Source organism: Copadichromis virginalis, linkage group LG6, assembly GCF_057382275.1.
Source record: "Copadichromis virginalis isolate Kocher_CV1m ecotype Utaka linkage group LG6, C_Virginalis_male_GT1.1, whole genome shotgun sequence".
NCBI classification, from domain to species: domain Eukaryota; kingdom Metazoa; phylum Chordata; class Actinopteri; order Cichliformes; family Cichlidae; genus Copadichromis; species Copadichromis virginalis.
The window spans coordinates 37,319,619-37,343,827 of NC_140623.1; the positions used below are offsets into that span (position 1 = coordinate 37,319,619).

General features: G+C 40.7%; 1 protein-coding gene across 1 annotated transcript; it reads left to right on the forward strand.

The window, feature by feature from the left end:
- Nucleotides 1–3,732: 3,732 nt before the first annotated feature.
- Nucleotides 3,733–4,341, forward strand: LOC146708415 (uncharacterized). Its single transcript, XM_085460955.1, has one exon. The coding sequence runs from the start codon at nt 3,733–3,735 to the stop codon at nt 4,339–4,341; it is 609 nt and encodes a 202-aa protein (XP_085317081.1).
- Nucleotides 4,342–24,209: the final 19,868 nt, after the last annotated feature.

The window sequence follows — 24,209 nt, forward strand, 5'->3', positions numbered from 1 at the left end:
TAACAGTTGACCGTTCAGGTAATTGTATTTCTATGTATGTCTAAATAATACTGACACAACCCACTTAATAAAATTAAGGGTCACATTTATATTTTTGAATAAATGTGGAGTTGCAGATGGAAGCCTTGTTGCTGCTGTCTTTGGTACTTTTTACCTACTTTTTTTTCAGTTTCCCTCTTCATCGCAGCTCACATAGAGCAGGAAGTAACTTTTATATACCTGTCAATCAAGTTATCACACTTCATCACCATCTTTCATCCATCCAGAGAGTTTTGCATTATTCTTACTTGGAGGAGCAGCAGCTCTCAACAGGATCAGCAGGATATGCTGACGAGGGAAGCGAGCCGAAGCTCTCATTAAACTATGTCAGCAGGGATTCTGATCTGCGCTCCCTTTGATTCATCTGTGGAACATCCGATCTCTTGCCAATAAGATGGATGAATTGCTGCTACTCAACATAACAAACATGGACTTTTCGAGCTCTACTGCCTTGTCACCCTGTGCTTCACCAAAACCTGGCTGGGCAAAAACATTCCCAAAAGCTAACTGTATCTATTAGGCTTCCAACTTCTCTGAGTGGTGTTGTGGAAGTTTTCCATTTAAATAAAGCCTGCAGACAAGCGGTGAGCGGTAGCTAACATTCTTTAATCAAAACAGAGAACAGAAAACCAAGCTTGGGGGAGAGCCTGCATGATCGTGGGGCAGACGGTCAGCAGAGTCTCACCCCTGAGCCTAACATGGCTCTCAGTTAAATACCTTTTCCAGGAACAAAAGACAGTACACAGTTGTTTCACACCTTAAGGTTCGCACTCCCTTGCTACCTCCCAGAGTCATCGAAGAGACAAAAGACTCTTCCTGTGGAGTTGTCTGCTTCCTCCAACTTCCTTACCAGACCCCCACCATCTGTCTAAATGTATGAGTGCGAGACATGTTCAAATCCAGTGGCACCAAGTCATTATACAATAAAAGAATATGAATAATACATAAATAAAAGAAATTCCTATACAGTGGATTGCAATATGGAGCTTTTAGGGAAAGTGAGGAGAGGCAGAATCTGTTTCTATATAACCAAAGGTTGGTGTAAACATCACAGTGTTTAAGTCCTCAAAGACCATTGTCATCGAATGTTGTTTTATTCAACCTGGGAAATTTCATCATTTATTCATGTTAACTTTCAGATCCCACCTCAGGCCTGTGTTAGTGAGGCGTTACAACACCTGGCTGACCAAATAACCATGGCTGCTTTTTTCGCTCATGAGACAGCCCTGTTGCATGCCCAAAATCACATTCAGTAGCACACACTTCCATTTTGCTTGCCAGGGGACTGGGTCTTAAACCCAGCACTTTCAGTTTATTTTGTATATTCGATTTTCTTATGTTGAGTTCGTTCCAAGTTCTCATGTTATTAATTAGTTAGGGTTTAGTTGAACTTTTTTTCTAGTTTTTGTTTCATCTATGTTTCCTTGGTTTTGTGTCTTTTCTGTTGTGCAGTCTGTCTTGTCTTATATGTTTTATTGCTAATTATGTCCATGCCTTTGTTTCCCTTATCCGTTTCCTTGAGTCTCTCCTTGTGTTCCGTGTCTCCCCATGTATTTCATGTCTGTGTGTTCCATGTTCTATTGTCAAGCTTGTGTTGTCATGTCTATGTCTCTCCATGTTACCTGTTTTCATTTTGAAAGTCTTGTTTCTATGTTCAGTGTGTTTAATTTTACTTTTCCCTGTGGTGCAATGATTAATTGTGTCAGCTGTGCCTTCCCAGGTGTTTAGACTTCCCTCATTACCTGCCTGTGTATTTAAGTCCTCTGAGAAATGTTTTGTCTCTCATCCAAGTGACAAGCACTGACCAAATGTGTTTGCTTTTGGAACTGTGTCTTAATTCCACTTATTTTACATACACGGGAATTCAAGTACTACAGGCAGAAACATGGATGTGCCATGGGTTCCCCAGTTTCACCCATTGTGGCCAACTTGGGAGAAGTGGAAAAGAGGACTTTGTTATCCTACCCTGGAACACCACCAAGTCATTGGTTCAGGTAAATGGATGACACCTGGGTGAAAATCAAATCTCAGGATGTATCACAATTCACAGATCACATTAACTCAGTGGCCCAACACGTAAAATTCACCAGGGAGGATATGAAAAGTGGCAGGTTAGCCTTCTTAGACTGTGAGATTTCCATCAGTAATGGGGGACGTTTAAAAGCAGATGTGTACCGTAAACCTACACATACGGATCAGTATTTAAGGTTTGACTCTCATCATCCACTGGAGCACAAATTGGGTGTCATCAGGACGCTACAACATAGAGCGATCACCATCCCCATAGACACAGCAGCCAGGGAAGCAGAAAAACATCACATCAAGAAGGCCCTGAGCAAATGTGCTTTTCCCAGTTGGACATTTGTTAAATGTCAGGGCTCTGTGTGCGGGCAGGTGGAAATGTGGATCCAAATGCAGGACTCCGAGACAAAATGTAACTAAAACCACAGCTTTTATTGCTGGCATGAAAAAAAAAACCCAAACCAAACCATGAAACCAAGCAGGAACACAGGCAGAGTCTGAGGGTACGACGCGACACCGAGCATGGGAAAACACAGGGCTTAAATACACAGGGTAGTAATGAGGGAATGGGCCACAGAAGGGAGACACAGCTGGGGGAGATCAGGGCTAACGAGACGGGGGAAACAAAGCTGCACACACTAACATAAGACAGACTTTCACAATAAAACAGAAAACATGAATCACAACTCAGAGACACGGACTCAACACAGAGAGACAGAAAATGACACATGGAACGGAACTATACATGAAACCACAATTCCTAAAATATGGATAACAGAAACATGAAACTCTAGTAATAATAATAATAATAATAATAATAATAATAATAATAATCACCATAACCACAAGAGAACAAGAAAACAATCCACCAAAACATAATAAACTCAAAATACTGGGTCCAACGGACCCAGAACCGTGACATTAAAGATGGGAAGGCATCTAAAGAAAGCTCCAGCCGATCCAGGGGAGAAGAAAAAATGCTGCCTAAGTGAAAATCCTTAGTGATCCCGAATGTGTCAGTATCGGAACAGTTGAGACACATTTTCTCTAAATGCTCTGTGGCTTTTAAACCCCAAAACACGCTGCACCAAAAATTAGTCCACCCAAGGATCGGGTCCCCCGACACAAACAGAGTAGTGTATGCTGTTAAGTGCCAGGAGGATTGCCAGGATTTATACATCGGAGAAACCAAACAACCTCTGGCAAAGTGGATGGCACAACACAGAAGAGCTACCTCATCAGGGCAGGACTTTACACCTACAGGCCAGTGGACACTCTTTCAATGATGAGGATGTACACATACAGTTACATGAAAAGGGAAAATCCATCTCTGAAACTCTCTGAATGGTACTCATAGCCGTTGATGAATGGTCTTTGATCAATGATCAATAGTCTTTAATCAATGGGCTTTGATCAGTTGTTGTTGATCAATAGTCATGACAATTTGCATATTAATGATCAAGAAACTGAACTCACAGCCCATTGTTGTTTTGTTTTTTTTTGTTTTGTTTTTTTCTTCTCTTGGCTCTCAGCGAAGGCGGTCGCACTTTTCTCCTCTCCTCCTCACCCTTATCTGTCCTGCTTAGCCTCTATGTCCTTGTCTTGTCTCGTGTACATTACTTTCCCTGGAATAGACTCACACGGTCGTTCTCTAAAACCTAAAAGAGAATTATGGATTTGATCAACTGGTCTCTGAATGCTATTGACACCATTTTCTCAACGAGAAGTCGGGGCTCGGGAGAGTCTGAGTGCCCTGGAGGGACTTTCCCTGCCGGATACACGATGGACGGGTGGCAGAACTGGAGTGTCGTGTGCCTGGCGGGACTGTCGATCGAGGACGCTGAAGATATCTATCTATTCGGAACCGTGATAACAGGGTTTTTGCTGATCGGAGTTGGCTTAGCCCTGGTTTATCGGAGAAATAAGAGAGCGGAACCGGCTGTTCAAACTCCCCCAAGGCTGCCCGCTGGAATCGAAGCGATGGGACGAGGCGCGACCTCTCACAACGAACGTAATATGGTCAACACCTTGGAGACGCTTGCATCGGCTGTGAAGGCTCAAAGCAACAACATTGAGCGTATGGGGGGATACATCAGAGAGAGGCCTGCTCAAAATGGGACCCTTGAGCGACAGTTGGAAGACATCGCGGAACGGATCACTGCAGCTGTGAGGTCTCAGAATCAAAAGAATGATAACACCATGGAACAGAAGTTTGATACCATCATGGGGAGGCTCGCGGCTCTCCAACGGGAGATTGAGAGGCCAGTGTCGGAGTGTTAGGGCAGCCTGAAAATTCTCCTGGGCTGCTCGCATGGAAATTTACAAAATCAACAATTAGATTGCGGACCCCCATAACGGCGCCAGCTGCAGGCCCAAGGCTGGAGCCGAACAAACACTCCCTGATAACGACTGTGTTACGGCTATTCTTCCCGTCCCATGCAAGGACACCTGGATTGGCTGGAGGACTGTTTACTTAGCCTGATAGGCCGAAGGACACTGTCTCAGCTAAACTTTGGACACGCACACACATACACTTACACTGATTAGCACTCACTCATCCTCCCTCCCTTCCAACGCCTTCGATGCTTCTTGCCCCCTGGGAACACGAGGCAGGTCCCGGCCCGTGCTGTCGAATAGATGACGGCGCCGTCGTAGGATGGCTGCTGTGTTTGCCTGGGGTTACTCCTCATCCCCTACCCATCCCTGTGGCTTGTCAGGTCTTCCATAATGTTGTGCTGTGGACATTTATGTGCTTTTGTGCAGAGGAGTTTTTTTTGTTTCCTGTTCTCGTGCTGTCCTACCCTACCATGGAAGCACAGCATGAGTGGAGGTCTCTTTTTTTCCTCTTGTACCTTCCCGTTGTTGTGTACATTTCAGTGTTTTTCTGTAATGCTACCAATCTCCGACTTGTAACCCCGTGTGATGTCTGTGTTATGTGTGTAAGGTCGGGGGGGGGGGGTTTCCATCTCGCTGCAGGGCAACCTGCTAGTGACAAATAAAAGCTGTTTCATTCATTCATTCATTCATTGTTCATTCAGTGGGCTACTTTCAGTTATTGTTCAAAAAGTACTGTTTATAAGTTTGGGGAAACCTGCCGTCAGCTGAGACTGAAGAAGTCACTTGGACAAGTGAGGAAACGTTTCTCCCAATGAAAACGCTACATCCAGATGAACAGAATCAACCTTTTGGGATGAGACTTTGTAGAAATAAAACTGAAAAAAATATACTCTGCAATGTCCTTGCTCCTGGTTTTGACTTCTTCTTAGTGGCACCTGCTTTGACTGCAGGCCTGTAGTTTTTGAGGCTGCAGCTACAAACCAGAATGATCTCAGTGCCACTGTGACATCCTACACCAATTTTTGTGAGGTCATCCATATGCCAAATAAGCCTTCCACAGATACAATAACAAACTCTGGTTTACAGCAAAAATCTAGGCAGATTCATTGGGCTAAGGAGGAAGCCTACTGAAGTGGGGACAGAATTTGTATAACCAGGCTAAAAACACACTGTCAAAAGAGATCAGAGTAGCAAAGAGGTGCTACACTGAAAAGCTTTGTCTAGGTTCTCAGTCATCCAAGTCATGGTAGTCTAAGGAGTTTGGAAAGACAGCAACTGGACTTTTTTACAATTTTACCACTCATCTGAGAAACTTTTTCAGTTATAAAACCAGATGGTGGAGAGACGAAGGTATATGAATTACATTTAAACCCCACTAGGTCTTCGATACCTAAGATTCTCCAACATTTGGTTTTAGAACTAAAAACATTTCTCAGATGAGAGGTGAAACCTCATTAAGAAACTTGAAGAAGTCCAGTTGTTTTGTTTCCATGCTCCTTAGACTACACTGAAAAACTTAAAAACAGGTTTTCAGCTAAAGACCCTGTGTCAGCTGTAACACCCCTTATTATTGTGGTATAGCACCACTACGGGGTGTTGCCCTACTTTTTAGTAGTTGGGGAGACTCCTAGTTTGTGAGTGTAGTGGTAGCCATTACATGCTGCTGGCGCAGCTATTCCGAGAGAAACCATACCATTGTAACGGGCTGGGACTGGCGACTGCCTAACCCTGCAAATGTATGTTCGGACAGAGTAGAGCCATGGAGACCTAGCTGGTATGGTCTTATAGTAATTTGTAAATGTTTTGAAGTCATCTGGCTTCTTAATAATTTAATAAAACATTAAAAAGCCATGTGAAAATTTGAAAACCACTATTTCTATGTCACCAATTTTTTACTTAAAGGAAATTTAGGATTTATATCTGTCAAGTCATTTGTTCTGGCATAAGTCACCGTTTTGATATATCTTCCTGTGACTTTAAAGTCTGTCAGCTAGTTAGATACATTTTTGCACTGCTAGTGTCTGCTGCTTGAATTAGTCAGTTTACCATATAAACACATGCAGTGCCTTTCAAACCTTTAATTACACTGTTCATTTTGTGCATTAGTAAGAGAATCTTTTATATTGAATTATCTTGGGAAAAAACAAAAATGTTTGCATTTTTTTTCTCATGCACTTTCTTTCATTTCCTTATCACGTTTAGATTCTTCAAGATCTCAAACACCATCTTTGACATGTAAGTAACTTTCATATTATTTGCATTACTTATTAGCCATATTCAATAACATGCACAGATTATTTTGAAAAGTGATGGTCTATGGGGCATCCTTGAAAGGAGTGCGTTACTTTATTTTATTTGTTTTTACTGGTAACCAGTGTTACAATCTGTCATGGTCCGGAGTCTGTGGCTCTGTGTTTATGTTAAGTTTATTATTATTCTGTGGTTTTGTTTATCTTGGGTTTTTGTACTCTCCTATTTCACGTTTCATGTTCCTATGTCTGTGTCCCCCAGCCTGTGTTTAGTTGGTGTGTGTTGTGTTCAGTTGGTGTGTTTCCTGTTTTACTTTGAAGGTCTCTGTCTGATGTCAGTGTGTTCTGTTTACGTTTCCCCTGCCTCGTCAGCTGTTATGTCTCCCAGGTGTGTTTCCCTCCTGTTTCCCATCCCCTGATTACTGGTGTGTGTATTTATAGTGTGTGTACTCTCGTCCTCGTTGCTGGTTCGTCTGTGTTATTCCCCTTGGTCATTCTGTGTATTTTGCCCCGTCTTCCTGTACATTCTCCCCGCGTTGATCTCCCTGCAAGGTACCCTCGTTCATGTTCAGGTTTTGTTGTTTAAGTTTTAGTTTTCCTAGTTTAGAGTGTTTTCAGTTCTGTTTCTCGCCACCCTTTCTTTTGTGTTGTACATCACTGTGGCAATAAAGCTCGCTCACCTCAGAAGCCACCTGCATTTTGGGTCCTTAATAATTGACAGCCAGCATGGACCCAGCAGTTTTCAATCCTTCTGAGACGACATCATTTACACTGTTGAGAGTCTTCTCAATCTGTGGCTGGAACAACCCCTGGAGGAGCTTTGTCGCGCTGTGGAAACGCTGTGGAGTCAGCTGAACAGTAAGAACAAGATCTGGGCTATCAACACCTACACCCTGCAAGTAATCAGGTACCCTGCTGGGATAATAAGCTGGCCAAAGCAATAGATAGAAGCCACTGACATCCAGCCCAGGAAGCTCCTGGCCATGCATGGAGGGTTTCACCCCAAGTCCAGCACCCTGAGGCTGTACGCTAAGTGGAAGGAAGGAGGCTGAGGACTGGTGATTGTCAGTATCACAGTTCAGGATGAGACAACAAACATCCACAAATACATCAGAAAGATGGCCCTAACTGACTGCATTCTCAGTGAATACCTCAGGCAGCAGAAACCCAAGAGGAGGAAGAGGAGGAATCATCACAGAGGGACAGGCCCCTTCATGGTATGTACCACCGGCAGATAGAGGAAGTTTCTGGCATCCAGAAATCCTACCAGTGGTTGGACAAAGCTGGACTGAAAGACAGCACACAGGCACTAATCATGGCAGCACAGGAATGAGCGCTAAGCACAGGGTCCATAGAGGCTGGTGTCTATCACACCAGGCAAGACCCCAGGTGCAGGCCGTGCCATGATGCCCCTGAGACAATCTAGCACATAACAGCAAGGTGCAAGATGCTAGCAGGCTTGGCATACATGGAATGCCATAATCAAGTGGGCAACATAGTGTACACCAAGTATGTCCTGGAAGACGCGAAGTTAAAATGGGAGACACCCCCTAGGGCGGTCGAGAATGACTGACGTAATATCCTGTGGGACTTCCAGATACAGATGGACAAAATGGTGATGGCTAACCAACACAATATACAGCTGGCAATTTCCAAGGCCTCAGGTATTAACAGCTTGCTGTATTTCTTATTCACCTTCTTCATTGTACCTTAACCTATTCTCCTTTACCATGGAGGGTACTGCTCCTTGTGTCCTTGTGGCCAAGCATCTCACTGATCACTGCTGCCATAGTGTAGATCAGCTGGTTGTAGTAGGTATCATCCATAGTGCTGCATTCATGTTATATACATGATGAGACAAGAGACAGTACTTGATCTGTGGCTGTTCAGTATCAGTATCAACCAGTTGTAATACAAGAATACAGAGAACAATGAGTTGTGTGTGTTGTGTGTCTGCTAGGGCTGGCTTCCCTTATAAAAGGGCAGAATGTATGACATTAGCAAAGTATGGCATAGATTTCTTTTACCCTACCAGGCTAGTGACCAGGCTAACTTAGCATGCTAGCATCAGCCTTGTATGCTCGAGATAAAACACTTAAAAAAATTAAATTAGCGAACGCAAACCTTTGCGGACTCACACAGATTACAGCATACTATTAAATAGAAACAGACAGAGCAATTTGGTCATATTATAAGTAATGACTTTAATAAACTTATCAGCAACCAGACAGTGACCCAACAGTGGCCACAGGCAAATGTCTTTGTCATCAAACAGTGAATGTCTGCACACACACACACACACACACACACACACACACACACACACACACACACACACACACACACACACACACACACAGAGAGAGAGAGAGAGAGACCCATAACACCCACCCAGGAGATTAAAAAACAAAACAAAATTTTTGATAGAAAATAAGTTACATATATATGTTATTCTCTGTGTTATTACTATAGACAGTATTGTGACAGTATTGTGCCTATTCTGCTATGTGCCTGTTTTATGAGAGCAAAGCTAATCTATTGTATTTGTACACATAATTGGTCAATAAAGGTGATTCTTATTCACATTTTCAATCTGTTTAGTATTTGTGCAGTTGGTAGAATGTGACCATGGTTGTTGTAGTAGAACACACTGCAAGGAATTGACTGCTGAAAGCACTAACCCCTTTTTCATATATGGGAAAAAAAAGATTGCCAAAATCATTTACCACAGGACGAAAGAACAAGATCTAGAAAACTTCAAAATTCCATCCTGTGCTGCGACATCCAGCTGGTCAACAAATGTAGTACAAATGTAGTACAAATGTAGTACACTGAATGAATAGGACTTTTCTCCACTCAGAGAGTACTGCAGGGAACTCAAGTGGACCAGGGTCCCCAAGGAAATCTGCATCCCCATCGACTGTCATCCTACTTCCACAAAGAAACTTCAGTACGTGCAATGCTGGACACTGTGGCCACTCTGAAACAGAAACTAATGAATCAGAGAAATTTGACTCCCTGGTATACCTCACATACTCATATACACACACCTTAAAACAGATGACTTATAAGTAGGAGAGGAAATTGCATTGCACTCTTGGAGAAGATCACCATTTGAGATGGAAAAATTATTTGTTGCACTATAAAAATGATTTCTATAAAGCTAGGACATCTTACTATTCATCACTGATAGAGGAAGACAGGAACAACCCCACATTCCTTTTCAGCTCTGTCATGGTAGGCATTGGTTTGTTTTTTTATTTTGTATTTTTTGGATGTCTTCCTGATGCCTAGGCTATGTTGTGGAGGCATAACCTATCTTTTGATGGAGGCACTATCCTCCACCCCTATGTCCCTGTAACTACTTACTGTTTATCACCCCAGATCCTGCATTCAGTCTCTATCAAATTATCTGCATATCTAGTGTGGTAATCAGGCTCTTCTGTGAACTCTGTGAACCTTTTCCCCATGACTTTACAGTCTTTTAAATTTTAGTTTTCCCTGTTTGCCTGGATCCTTGGACTCTTTGGAAACCTCCGCTGAAACATTCCCCATTTTCACCACCTACCTGATTGACCCCCTACAACTTCCAGCACTCTCCATCTTTGCCCTCGTTCCCAAGATGCTTCATCTACTAACACATGTAAGCCAGTTTATTCACTCTTCTCAACCACCTAAACAGTGTTCAGATCACTTTCCTCCATTTCTCCTTGACTAACTGTCTTTTCCTCTCTCTCAGTGAACCCCAGTGTCAGATCCAGAAACTTACCTGTCTGTGATTCCCCTGTGCAAGTATCAAGCTGTGTTCAACAAAAATTTGAGAAGTGCTGAATCTGTCTTTACTAGACAGTGAAGGAAATAAGAGTCGGCTTTTCTCTCTGCATTATATACTGTGACACAGCCTGACAGGGTATTCCATTAATTTTTGATAGAGATGACATTTTGAATTTATTTTCAAATAAAATTTAAACAAGCAAACAAACAAAAAAAGAAGCAGCTATTAGCAGTCCCACAGCTGTATCATTAAGTACATTATACTGTCAAACAGAACTTTTGACAACTTTATTCTTCCCAGTTGTCCACTGGAGCAAAACTCTCACATGGCAGCTGGAGTATACAACCCCTAACTTCTTGGCATCAAGACAAATTAAAACAATGTACCAAATATTTTCATAGTAAAATTACAATACAATTAGAAAAACACTGCAGCAAGACTGCAGCAAGACTACTAACATGAACAAGAAATTGAGATATGTAATAGCTTCTGTTCACCCTGTTAAATGCGGAAATGAATTTAAACTCATTCTCCTCACATTCAAAGTCTTGAATGATCAGGCCCCATCATATCTTAAAGACCTCATAGTACCATATTATCCTAACAGAGCACATTTCCGTCAGACTGCAGGCATACTCGTTGTTTCTAAAGTTTCTAAAGTTTCTAGAAGCAGTTTTAAGATTAGTCTCAAAACTTTCCTGTTAGATAAAGCTTACAGTTAGTGCTGGATCAAGTGACCAAGGAACCATCCCTTAGTTATGCTGATATAGGAAGGTCGCCGGTTCGATCCCCGGGCTCTCTGTCCTGGTTGTTGTGTCCTTGGGCAAGACATTTTACCCTACCGCCTACTGGTGTTGGCCAGAGGGGCCGATGGCGCGATATGGCAGCCTCGCTTCTGTCACTCTGCCCCAGGGCAGCTGTGGCTACAACTGTAGCTTGCCTCCACCAGTGTGTGAATGTGAGAGTGAGTGAATAGTGGCATTGTAAAGCGCTTTGAGTGCCTTGATAAGCGCTATATAAATCCAATCCATTAATATTATATAAGACTGCTGTGAGACTATGCCTTGCACTTCTTCCACTCACTCCCCACATGTTTATATAGCATGCTGCAGCATGTCATTTTTGTCTTAACTTGACTCTCTGTTAATCTGTTTTTTGCCCTGTGCCCCCCCCACCAGGATACAGTTGCGGCAGATGGCCGCTCCTCCCTGTTCCTATCTGTTAAAAGGATTTTTAACAAGAACAAAAATAACTGATCTTCTTCCATTCCACCACTGCAAATTGCTTTATTATGAGCAGTTTGTCTTTATATTTAGTGTCTTTACCTTACATTACAAAGCACCTGGAGGTAACTGTTCTTGTGATTCGGCATATATAAGCAAACCTGAATTGAATTGTACTGGTGCCCCATCGTGAGATTGACAATTTTAAATCACCAATTAATCTGCGGAGTACTCAGTGTTCTTCTAAATGTGCTCCTTGTTGAGGTCTTTCTGTTTGGTATAAAGGTACCTCACTACATGCTGATTAGCACACAAAGACTTGTGTGCTAATCTTTTCAGCACACAAGTCTTTGTTTTTTTTTATATATGCATAAAAATTGCCATTCTGTGTTTTGTTAGTTGTATTCTCTCAGTCATTCTTTTATCCAACATTATATAGACACAAATATCCAACCCAATGAGCTTTTTTGTTGGCCTCTTTCTTTCTTACCCTCTCCTTTTTACGCAAGTGTCTGTCACTTCTCCATTGGTCCCTTTATACGGCATTGAGATCACGGCATCTGGGTTTGACACACACATTTGTTTAGTCTCCATTGTGCTAAGTGGATTCATGTGGAATGGAGATTGTCTGTAATATATTGAAAGGGAGCAGGGTGTGCAATGGGAGGTAAGACAAGTGAACAGGAAGGGAAGAGCAATGGAAAAAGAGCAAGAGATTGATGATTGATCCAAATAGACCAAACTAAAAGACAGACAATGAGAGACTAAAATGGACAGTATATATAGAGAGAGATGAGGAAACATATGCTGCTCTGTCTACGCCATCAATCTAAAGTAGTGAGCTCACCTGGAAATTGTCAAGCACAAGTGTACTTGTATCAGTGTGTGGCTGGCTGCCACTAAGATGAGTTTCCTCACAAGCAATATACATATTCAGCGAAAGCATGCCACTCTATCATCTCTCTCTTTCCTGCATTCTCTAGATCAGTGGCTGAGCTGGCATTGATTTGTGATAGTTGTATGTTGTACTTTTCTTTGTTTTTTGACCGTGTTTGTGTGTGTATGTAGTCTTCATAATAACTCATCTTGAACTCAGTGGAACCACAGCAAATACAAAAATAATGACCTAAACATGCAATGATGAACACAGCCAGAAAAAAAAGAGAAAGTACCCATGGCTGGTTTCTTGCCAAATAGTGAGCCAAATGTGTTCACGTATATATTTCATGTAGAGTTGCTATATTAAACATTTCAGACTAAGTTACTATCTTGTAAGCACAATCAGCACTTGTAAACATATTTTTTAGCATACAAAATTGGACTTCATAAATGCATTATAAATATCCACAACTATCAATCGGAGCTTTGTTGTAAAGTGTAAAGTATAAAACCATTTATTAATGAATAATAAACATTTATAAATGCCAGATGGGCGCCTTATTGTAAAGTGTAAAGCATAACACCATTTATTAATGACTACTAAACATTTATAAATGACAAAAAAGAGCCTCGTTGTAAAGTTTAAAACATGTGAACATTTATTTATGACCAACAAACATGTGTAAGTATTACTGGGCTTTACTATAAAAAGTATAAAGCACCAACAGTTATTTAGCATTGCTAAACTTATATACACTTATATATACTGTCTATATATATAAAGATAGCTAAAACTATATTAAGGAAACAAATCCCATCCCTAAATTCACCACTGGCATAAAACAAAGGAAAATTATAATAATTATAATATAATAAATTATTATACCTCAACTGAAACTGCACGCTGTATTATTTACTCTACACACATTTATACAAATCAAAATATTAAAAAAAAACAATAAAATAAACTAACAGGTAAATCTATTACTTGTGTGGAAACTGAACACATAAATGAACAGATCTTTGAAAAATGGTTGTTTTTGCTCAATTCAATATACTCAAAACAAACAAAACGACTTAGAACTAATTAGGATTTCAGACAGATTTCCCTCTTCGAATTGGAAGCAAAGTACCAGCGGCCTTCATACTTTCTATTCAGTTTTTTACTTCATCGCTGCCTTGAATTGCAGCCTCACATCGCTTAGCAAAAGCTAGTACTGTCTCTCCAATTGGCCTGTTGGACAGTAGCTCCTGGTAAACATTGGGGACCACTATCCTGCTCTCCTTGTGTGTGTATGCTACACAATTCAGCAGTAGCGTAACTCCACTTGAAATAACTTGCGAAGTCAGGATGTAGCGTCCAACTCCTTTTAATTAGTATGTATTTCCTCATGGAGTAAAACTGAAATACAAATGACATAGCTACAATTAACTTAGCATCATTAGCACGACAAACATAGATTCCAATACACATCCATTAGTGTTAGCACACAGCTACTAAAGTATTTATCTACAGGAAATATTTCCACAAAATATATATAAAATACAATCCTACAATTCAATACAAATGAAAACTTACAGACAGTGGTCTTGATGGCACAAACAAAACGCAAATGTCGGTGGATAAACCTTCCCCACATGTGACCCGCTAGGAACTAAACAAACATGGCTGACTTCCTGTCACTTCCTGAAACAAATTTTCAAAATAAAACAAAAATTTCAAGATTTCAAAAATAAAATTAGCTCACTACAAAGAGCGCCTATATTGCAATAAAATTAAGAGCGGAACACTCCCCGTCTGGTATTTGTTAAGATGCCATATATCAATATTCAAACCACAACATAACCTTTTCAGTCCTGTTTTTTTGAAACCATAACAACCTCCGTTATAGGCCTGAAGAACATTTTGGCCACTCTGTCTTTGACGACCCGGATCTCGATCTTACGGACCTTTCCATCACTGCCGGGGAAAGTGTTTGTTACAAGAGCCATGGGCCAATCATTCCAGCATGTACTATCATCTTTCATCAAGACAACGTCACCTCTTTCAATGTTTGGGCTGGACTCTTGCCATTTACGACGAAGTTGAAGTGTCTGCAAGTATTCATGTTTTCATTCCAGAATTGGTCGGCCAATCTTTGCACTTGCCACCACTGTTGCTTATACAGGTCCTTCTCAGTGAATGTCCCTGGAAGAGGTGGAACACTCTATTTCTGAGTGAGAAGAATTGCTGGGGTAAGTATCTGAGGGATGTCTGGATCTGAAGAGACAGAGACAAGCGGTCTGGAGTTGATGATGGCCGTCACCTCCGCCATCAGGATGCACAGGACTTCGTGGGTCAAACTGGAGGAGGGAGTACGCATCAGCATTGAGTCTAGGATTCTCCTTGCAACTCCTATCATGCGCTCCCACGCACCACCCATGTGCAAGGAGTGAAACGGATTGAAATGCCATGTACATCCATGATTGTTGGTGTATCTCTGAACTTCTGACTTCGACACAATTTTTTGCAAGCACCAACGAAATTGGTTCCAAAGTCTGAGTATAAGTGTTCAGAAGGACCTCGGATTGCAAAGAATCTTCTCAAGGAGTTGATGAACAAAGAGGTCTCTAAAGACTCTATCACTGCTATGTGGACTGCACGTGTGCTCATGCAAGTGAAGAAAATGGCCCAACGCTTACTCTGAGCAATGCCTCCTCTTGTGCGCCTGGCTATCACAGCGAAAATGTCCACACCAGTGTAGGTAAAGGGTGGTGAAGTGCTTAGTCTCTCCTGCGGCAGGTCTGACATCATTTGTTTCTCTCTTTTCCCACGAAGCTTTCGACAGGTGACACATCCATGAAGAACAGTACTCATGCATCGCTTGCCGCCAACTAGCCATATGCCAGCAGCTCGAATTGCACCTTCTGTGATGGTACGACCTAGATGCGCGACCTGCTCATGATAGTGTTTGATGAGCAACGTGGATACATGGTGTTTGCCTGGCAGAATGACTGGATGCCTTTCTTTGTCGCTTAAGTCAGCTAACGTCAACCTGCCTCCAACCTGCCTCCAACCTGCCTCCAACCTTTAGCAGACCATCTGCATCTATGGTTGAGTTTCGTTCGAGAGCTTCTCTTGGAAACACCAGCTCCCTTGGAGGGAGCACTTTACTCTTCAAGGAAAGAAGCTTGTTGCACAGCAAGAAGAATCACTGTAGTTGCCTTGGACAACTCGTCAGCTGTGAGAGGTTTACGGCAACAATGCCAACCATTACATCTGTTGGTCCCTCGGCTGGTTGCCGTAAAAGAACAAACCACATGGATAAGTGTTGCAACTCCTCTCTGTATAGACTTCCAGGAAGAGAATTTTGTGAAACTCTCACAACCCAGCAACTTGTCCTTTTGACTTATAACACAGGTTGTAACTTGTGGTCGTACCTCAACATCTGCGTCTGGGCCCGTGAACCAGTTTTTTCTGGTGAGCTGTGAGGCTTGAACAGACCTAGAAGCATGGTCAGCTGGGTTATGCTCTGTAGGTACATACCTCCACTGATTCGGTTGTGTGGACTGGCAGATTCTCTGGACCCTGTTGTGGACATACACATAGAAACGTTTGGACTGATTATGAATGTAGCCCAGCACCACTTTACTGTCACAGTAGAAGGTAACCGCATCAATTATCAGTGATGAGTGGAGAGCCTACAAGAATGCCTACACTGTAAATCACAGCAGGTGGTTTGTAGATCCTCAATCTGGCAGTCATACACAACATATCGAAAGAGCTTGGATGACCATCAAAGGACATGTCTGTAGACAGAGGAAATCGTACTGAGAAGTTGCTGGAGGAACACCTCATGTTCTTGAATGGTCATCTTGGCTTGGTTCCTGACACCCTGATGGACAACTGGAACGTTTGTTCAAGGATGTACACAAAATACAGTGGGGCAAAAAAGTATTTAGTCAGCCACCGATTGTGCAAGTTCCCCCACTTAAAATGATGACAGAGGTCAGTAATTTGCACCAGAGGTACACTTCAACTGTGAGAGTCAGAATGTGAAAAAAAAAATCCATGAATTCACATGGTAGGATTTGTAAAGAATTTATTCGTAAATCAGGGTGGAAATATATAAATTAATAAATAAATATAAAGCATTTACAGATTAGTTAATAACATAGCTATAAACTATTTATTAGCCATCTATATGGGGAGTCTTATTGTAAAGTGGTACCGGACTTTTAAATACAGAGACGAACTACTGAGGAGACTTCAAGTTTGTTTTTGTTGTGTAAATCACCTTTAGCCCACAAAGAACCACTAGAGAGGAGCTTTACTTTGTGTGAATCATCTTTACATTAGACATTAGAATAGAGAGCATATGATAGACACAGGACAAGGAGACCCTGACATTCTTATCAAGTGTAACATTTGAATGTTGCTATGTATTATATAAACCGCACAAGTATTTTTCACCTTTGGTATTTTTTAAAACATAAATGTAAATTTTTAAGCTTTAATGACACTCTCAGGAATGCCTTGCATTATATTTAATAGCTAATGCATCACTTTGAAAAAAGTGCATAATCTAAGCTTTATTCCTCAATGGCCAGAACATTTAATTTGTAGATAACATACTCTAACTTTCCCATGCAGAGGGAAATTTTTTTTTTCCATTTTGCAACATTTTTTCCTCTATGTGACTCCACGCACAATTCAATGAGCCCTAATAAGTTAAACCGATAATGATAAAGAAGAAAAAGAAAACAGTCTTAAATCAAGCTGTAGTAAGCTAAGAAAAATGTATTTTGATCAAAATCCATAATAACATGGCCGATTAAAAATGACTCAGCTAGTTATGTTTTCATTATGGAAAAGCAGAAAAATGTGAGGGGTAAACGAAGGAGAATGAGAGGAAAATCTATCATAATTAAGTAACAGCTTAAGAAAATGGAAGTGTGTGTGCTTTTTTCATAGATGACTACTAATTGTGAAGAAAGCGCAAAGCTGATTTTGCTGCATATTAGCTTTTAATTACCCTAAATGAAAGAAAAACCTACATGCATAAGTATTCACATGCTTGTGTGCACACATATAGAAAGGATCTGGCTTTTAGTCACATTCCAACACATATTCTCTGGATCCCTTTCTCTCTCACTCTCACACACACACACACATACACACACACACAGTCATTCACACATACTTTGTTCAAGGTTCTCTGTCTCCAGACAGCTCACAGTATTTAGCGTGTGCCTGTCCCAAGCGATATCATTACTTTTCTTTGGAGGCTTGCATGCTCAGAATTTTCCCATCTCATTATTGAATATAGCAATGTTTAATAGAATAATTATTGCATATTTCATACCACTTGCTGATGGAAAATCTAGCTGAAGTGTGCCGCAGTTTTTATGCTTGAGGGTCTGCTCTTGATGCAAGCTGAAGTTTGTCAGCTTCTATTATTTATTTTGGCCTAACAAGTCAAACTGCATCTGCTGAGAAGAACATCATCAACACCAGATAGACATTCATTAATTTATGTGACAAGATGGTACAGCAGCATCTGCTGAGGAAGACAGTGATTGGTGGCAAAGGGATTTCATGATTTGAATGGTGTAACTGAAATGAATGCGATGATTTCATTTTTTCGTGGCTATGAATACTCAATAAGACAGCTAGAACAACACGGTTCACATGCATACACATTCATACACATACACAAAATTTCAATCAACAATGCAAAAATTTATTTTTTCCTCAAGTCATTAAGAGAGGATATGTCAAGATGTATAACTACCAGTTTAAAGCTGACCCATGTCTTTGCTGGTTTCACCAAGGGCACTCATCAGGTTACTTAATCTGCATACAAACTACTGTATTTTCTTATCTAGAGGACAGCAGCCAGTGAACCACGACCTGGCCTGAGGTATATGATGTACACACAGACACAGAACTCATCTCTCCTTGCTCTCTCTCTTTCATTCTTTCGTTATTGTCAACCACCAGACGTCCCTCTTCCTGGATTAGCAGTCTGTTATGAGAGCCCAGACAGCTATAATGGCTGATGATACGATATGCACCCTTGCTGTTGCTAACTCTATGACACCAATTAACCTTGTTGTCCTCTGCCATTCATTTTCAACGAACACTGGAAGCCCAGCATAGCTAGCATTCTTACCTATCGAGGTTGGATGATATTGAGGATAGCAAAATAGGGCTTATGGCCAAAGGATACAGCAAGTAAATTCCTGAGTAATGTGTAGTGGCATTTAAAAAACAAACAAACATGTACATGTATTCAGAGGGTGTATTAAACTTTCTAATTATGATTTTGAAGAACAAAGACACAGAAACTTTTTAAATTTTGAATTTTGATTAACATTTCTAATAATGTTAATACATATTTAATAACTATATATTTTCATAAACACATTAATAACACTAACTAATATCAGAGAAAAAAAGTATACATTTATGAGTTCATGGAGTCAATTACTTCTCAGCATCACAACAGCTTTTGTGCCTAAACAAGCAGTTACAAAATAAATGTACTTAAGCTGGGTGTTTGCTTGGGCAAATCAAATGCATTAGGGGAGGCTGATGCAGACACTGGCAAATCTGCATGCTTTATTTATGCCAGTGGTTGGAAAACCTACACCACTAAGAACATTTACTGTCATAAATGTCAGAACATCATGGCTGGATAGATAATTGAAGGAGCATATTGTAGAGCACATTCAGGCAAAATATTAGGCAGTAAATCAAATTATAAAATAAACTGCCAGCTATATTATAAATTACGGAATGTTGTTACTAAGTTAAATAGAAGGAAAAATGTATTATGAAAATAAGATCAGTGATATAACAAATTACCCTTAAATTATTTAACACATGGAAATACATGAGCCAATACATTAGTCATAATTGCGTAAGTCCTAACATTAATTAATGCTTCAATTTTAAATATGAACCACCTGTGTCTGATAATTGGCTATATGTACCACAGGCCTTCAATTTGCTGATGTAAATGGAGAGTGCGCTTCACACACTAAGGTCAACTATGGAGTTCCGCAGGGTTCTGTGCTAGGACCAATTCTGTTTTTACATTATACATGCTTCCCTTAGGCAGTATCATGAGAAAGCATACATTTTTACTGCTATGCAGATGACACCCAACTTTATCTATACATGAAGCCAGATAACACACACCAATAGTTAAACTGCAGGAATGTCTTAAAAACATAAAGACCTGGATGGCCGCTAACTTTTTGCTTCTTAATTCAGATAATCTTGGCAAATATCAAAGGCTGAGATAGAAGCTGGAGAAGATGTGGAAGGTGAAGTTAACAGTGGTCTCAGTGGTAATCAGAGCATTTTGGACAGTGACCACCAAAACTGAGCAAGTGACTCCAGCAGATCCAGGAACAACATCCGAGATCTCTGTAAAACCTTAAAAAAATAAATTAAAAAAAGAACTCCAGGTACTGACTGGCTTGATGTGACACAAATTAATTAAAATGGTTGCTAATTTTATTGCTTCTGCTCTTTGTCATGATTTAAATCAGAGCTTCACTCAAAGCACATGTCCACAGTCATGGGAAAATGTTATGTTATGTTTTGTGATTCTACAGTTACTGATTTAACTCAAATTACAGATGATTGGTTATGAAGTATAGATGAGAAGAAAATGGTTTGTGTGGCACTGCTGAACTTCACAGCACCAACTGATATAACTGATCATGACATTTTGTTGAAGAAATTAGAATGTCATGGTTTTAATCAGTTCGCATCATTATGTATGAAGATTTCTTTGAAAAACAGGAAAACTATTTTTGTAAATAGTGTGTGGAATACCACTCAGAACGTGTATGATATTAGAAAGCACAATAAAACTGTACTAAAAAGAACTTTTGGACTTTTGAACTTAAAAAAAAAACAAACTATGGTAACTCTATTTAACATAACCTCGAAGGTAGAAATTGCTAATATAAACTTTGTGTGTTTGTGTTTTATTGTGTGCGTGCTGTATGTTACTATGCCCTGATGGTCTGTAACTCTTTTGGCAATGTACAAGTGGTTAATTGTTGTAGCTGGTCAAAGTAAATTTAGACAGAAATAAACAATAAGATACTTTGAATTATAGCCTTGTAATTACACTGATCAACCACATTGTCTTGCCTGTGTGTGGGTTAACTATTTTTGGACTTTTAGCTAAGAAAATAATCATTCTTCAAATGATTTTAACAGCTATGTTTTTATTTATTTGTTTTGTGTAAAAAGTCAAACCACTGTAATGTCAGTGTCAAGCTTCAAAATGGAAAATTTAACATGAAACTCAAATGGAGATTTTGAGTTCTAGCATTAGTCAAATTTGTTGTAGGAGCCATATGAGTTGTTTCCGTCTAAGTGGGTTAGTTTAAATAGACTCACTGTATTGGTGCATGGGTGTGGGGCGTGTCTCATGGGTGTGGTATAAGGTAAATGTGGTTGCACTCACTTGTACACAGCACCTGATGTGATGAGCAGAAGGTAGGGTGAGCACGAGGCAAAAACTTTCTGTTGACCGCAACATATCTCAGCCATACCGCAATTTGAATGATTTGATATTCTGTGCGTGTGTTTGACAGTTGATCTCATGTGCTGATTTGTAGTTTGGACAGTGGCATGTGTAAATAAAGAAGCAAATAATACAGAAGTGTTTGTGCGTTAATTGTTGCGCGTCATCAGGTGTCCTCATGTTTAGCTTGCCGCGGCCATTGGTTGGAGTAGCCGCAACAAATTGTCAACAGAAAGTTGTTTTGTAGGTTTTATTGGATTATTTATAAATAGATGAGTTTTATTGATGATAGTTTTGTAGTTTGCTGTTGCCTTTTACCACCCGCTTTTAGATTAAGCCTTTGGCTACACGAGCGCATTTTGTTCAGGAGTTTTGTTCCCCTGTTAGGTTTTAGCAGTACAGCTGCACAAGGCGTTGTACTGATTTGCTTTCTAGTATTTGTGCATCAGGCGGCTGAAGCCATTGGCTTGGGAGTACCGCCGCAGTTTGTGTTTAAGACAGTTTGTCTTTCTCACAGCTGACGGTATGGAGGTACATAAATACCCACCGCTAGTATGTACGGAAGACTAGGTAAGTTAGTTAGGTTTAATAGGCAGTTAGTGGGGGATATTGCTCCTGTCAATTGTGTATGGCCAGGGTTTATGAAGTGAATGTCATCAAGTTTATGCTTTGGAATGAAGCTGGGTGGCATAGGTGCAGTTCAGCGTTTGGATTTTTTGTAATATTTTAAAGAAAAATGGAGACACACCAATTAACACAATGTGGTGATGTGGATGGAAAGAAAAGACAGCCGAAACCGACTGCTAAGGCTTTGGAGAATCAGATTGAAAGACTGCAAACAGAACGTCACACTAAGATTAATAAAATTAAAAAGGTCATAAAAATTATTAAAGAGTTAAAGCAATCTGAGGATAATGTTTCAACTGTTCAGGCTCAGTTAGAGAATTTGTCTGTGTTGCTTAATGAGGCGACTCATCTGCATGAAACCTTACTTCCTTTGCTTCCTCAAGAAGAGCAAGAAAAACAAACTGCTTGGTTCATAAGTGTGCGAGCACATAATACTGAGTTTATGGAAGAAATCAAGAAATGGCTTCATGATGCAAAGGGAAACCCTCAGAGCAAAAATCAGGTGTCTGAGCTTGATTTGCCACATTTAAATCCACCTGGTGTTGATTCCTCTGATGTATTACCTGCTGGAAATGGTTCTGGTGCTTCTAAGATCGCCGGGAATGTTAGTAAAGGTGCTGCGATAGATGATGTTAATCCAAGTGATAGTATCTCTAATGTTGGAAACAAAAGTAGGAAAAGCAGATCATCACTCAGTGGCTCAATGGTGTCATCTGCCTTGTCAGCACGCATAACAGCAGAGGCTGACATGGCTGCCCTTCTTGTTCGACAGAGGTTGTTGAAAGAAAAGCATGCTTTGGAAGAACAAGAAATACAGCTTAAGAAAAGAAAGGAGCTGCTTGACTTGGAAACTGAAATAGCAGCCTCAGCAGCAAAGGTGAATGTTTTAAAAACTTCTGAAATGTCCCGAGTCTCAAGTGCTGTTAAGGTTAAATCTGATGGAATGAATTCGTATTTAGAACGAGAGCAGGGGCGTTTAGCCGTTTTAAATCCTAATGCTCCGACGTTCAAACCTGTGTTACCAGAACAACCATATCAGGGTGTGGATGCAAGTGATCATCAAGCGCAGGTATTGGATGTAAGGCCCAAGGTTAAAAATACTTTTCAGCCTAAGGTCGTTTCGTTGGAAAAGTCAGAGATGAAGTTACATCAAGTATTTCCAGGTGCAGTTTCAACTACTCAGATGATGTCGCAGTCTCACGCACAATCAAAACCTCTCACACATACAGTGCAAGGTGGTGAGGGTCATGATCATCTAGTCACAGTTTTGAAGAAACAAAATGAAATTACAACTTTATTAGCTGAGCAGCAGTCTCTGTTTTTGTTACCAAGACGTGACATTCAGTTATTTGATGGCGATCCTTTGCAATATCAAACATTTATGAGAGCCTTTGAGCACATGGTGGAGAGTCAAGCTCACAGTGCTAAGGATTGTTTATATTTTCTCGAGCAATACACTAGAGGCCATCCAAGAGAAATGGTCAGAAGCTGTCAGTATATGCCTGCTGAGTATGGATATGCTAAAGCTAAATCTTTGCTCCAAGAGAACTTTGGCAATTCGCTGAAAATTGCTGCTGCCTACATTGAAAGGGTCAGTAAATGGCCATCTATAAAATCTGATGATGTGAAGGCTTTGCAGGAATATGGGTTTTTATTAAGGCAATGTTGCAATGCAATGGGAGACGTTGAATCCTTGCATGAGTTGGATGTCTCTGCTAATATGCAAGCAGTTATAAAAAAGTTGCCTTACAAGCTCAGGGATAAGTGGAGGAATGTTGTCTGCGATCTGCAGGAGAGATTTCAACGTAAAGTGTCTTTTTGCGATGTTGTTGAGTTTGTTGAAAGGCAAGTTAAGATTGCAAGTGATCCATTGTTTGGAGATATACAGGATCCTCCGACAGCCACCAGAAAAGATGCGAGGAATAGTAAGCCTCAGTTTTACCCTAAGGCTAAGCGGAGTAGTTTTGCTACTACAGTGGCCAAGGTGGAAGGGAAGATTGAGCCAGCATTGAGGCGAGAAAATGGTTCAGTTGTGACCAAGGCCTGCTTGTTTTGTGGAGCAGGGCATATGTTGGAGTTGTGTCCTTCATTTGAAAGAAAGTTACACTGTGAAAGATTATCTTTTTTGAAAGAGAATGGCGTGTGTTATGGTTGTCTGCGCATTGGGCACAGAAGCAGAGACTGTAGGAAACGTCTCTTGTGTAAAGTTTGTAATCAGAAACACCCCACACTCGTACATATTCACTCCAAGCGGAGGGAAAGTGTCGCAGTGCACCATCAGAGAACCATCAGATGAAGGTCCTTCTTGTGCTGTGCAAAGCAGTGGTGTTACTGGGGCCGGTGAGCAAAATAGTGCTCTGTCTGTAATACCAGTTAGAGTGAAGTCTAAGAAAGGTACTCAGTCATTGGTAACCTATGCCTTTCTAGATCCTGGGAGTTCAGCTTCATTTTGTACGGAAGCGCTCATGAATAGACTGAATCTTTCAGGAAGGAAAACTGGCATTCTTTTGCGGACAATGGGTCA

Excerpts from the sequence above, each read along its gene's own strand:
- LOC146708415 (XM_085460955.1), top strand. The coding sequence starts at position 3,733 with ATGGATTTGATCAACTGGTCTCTGAATGCTATTGACACCATTTTCTCA.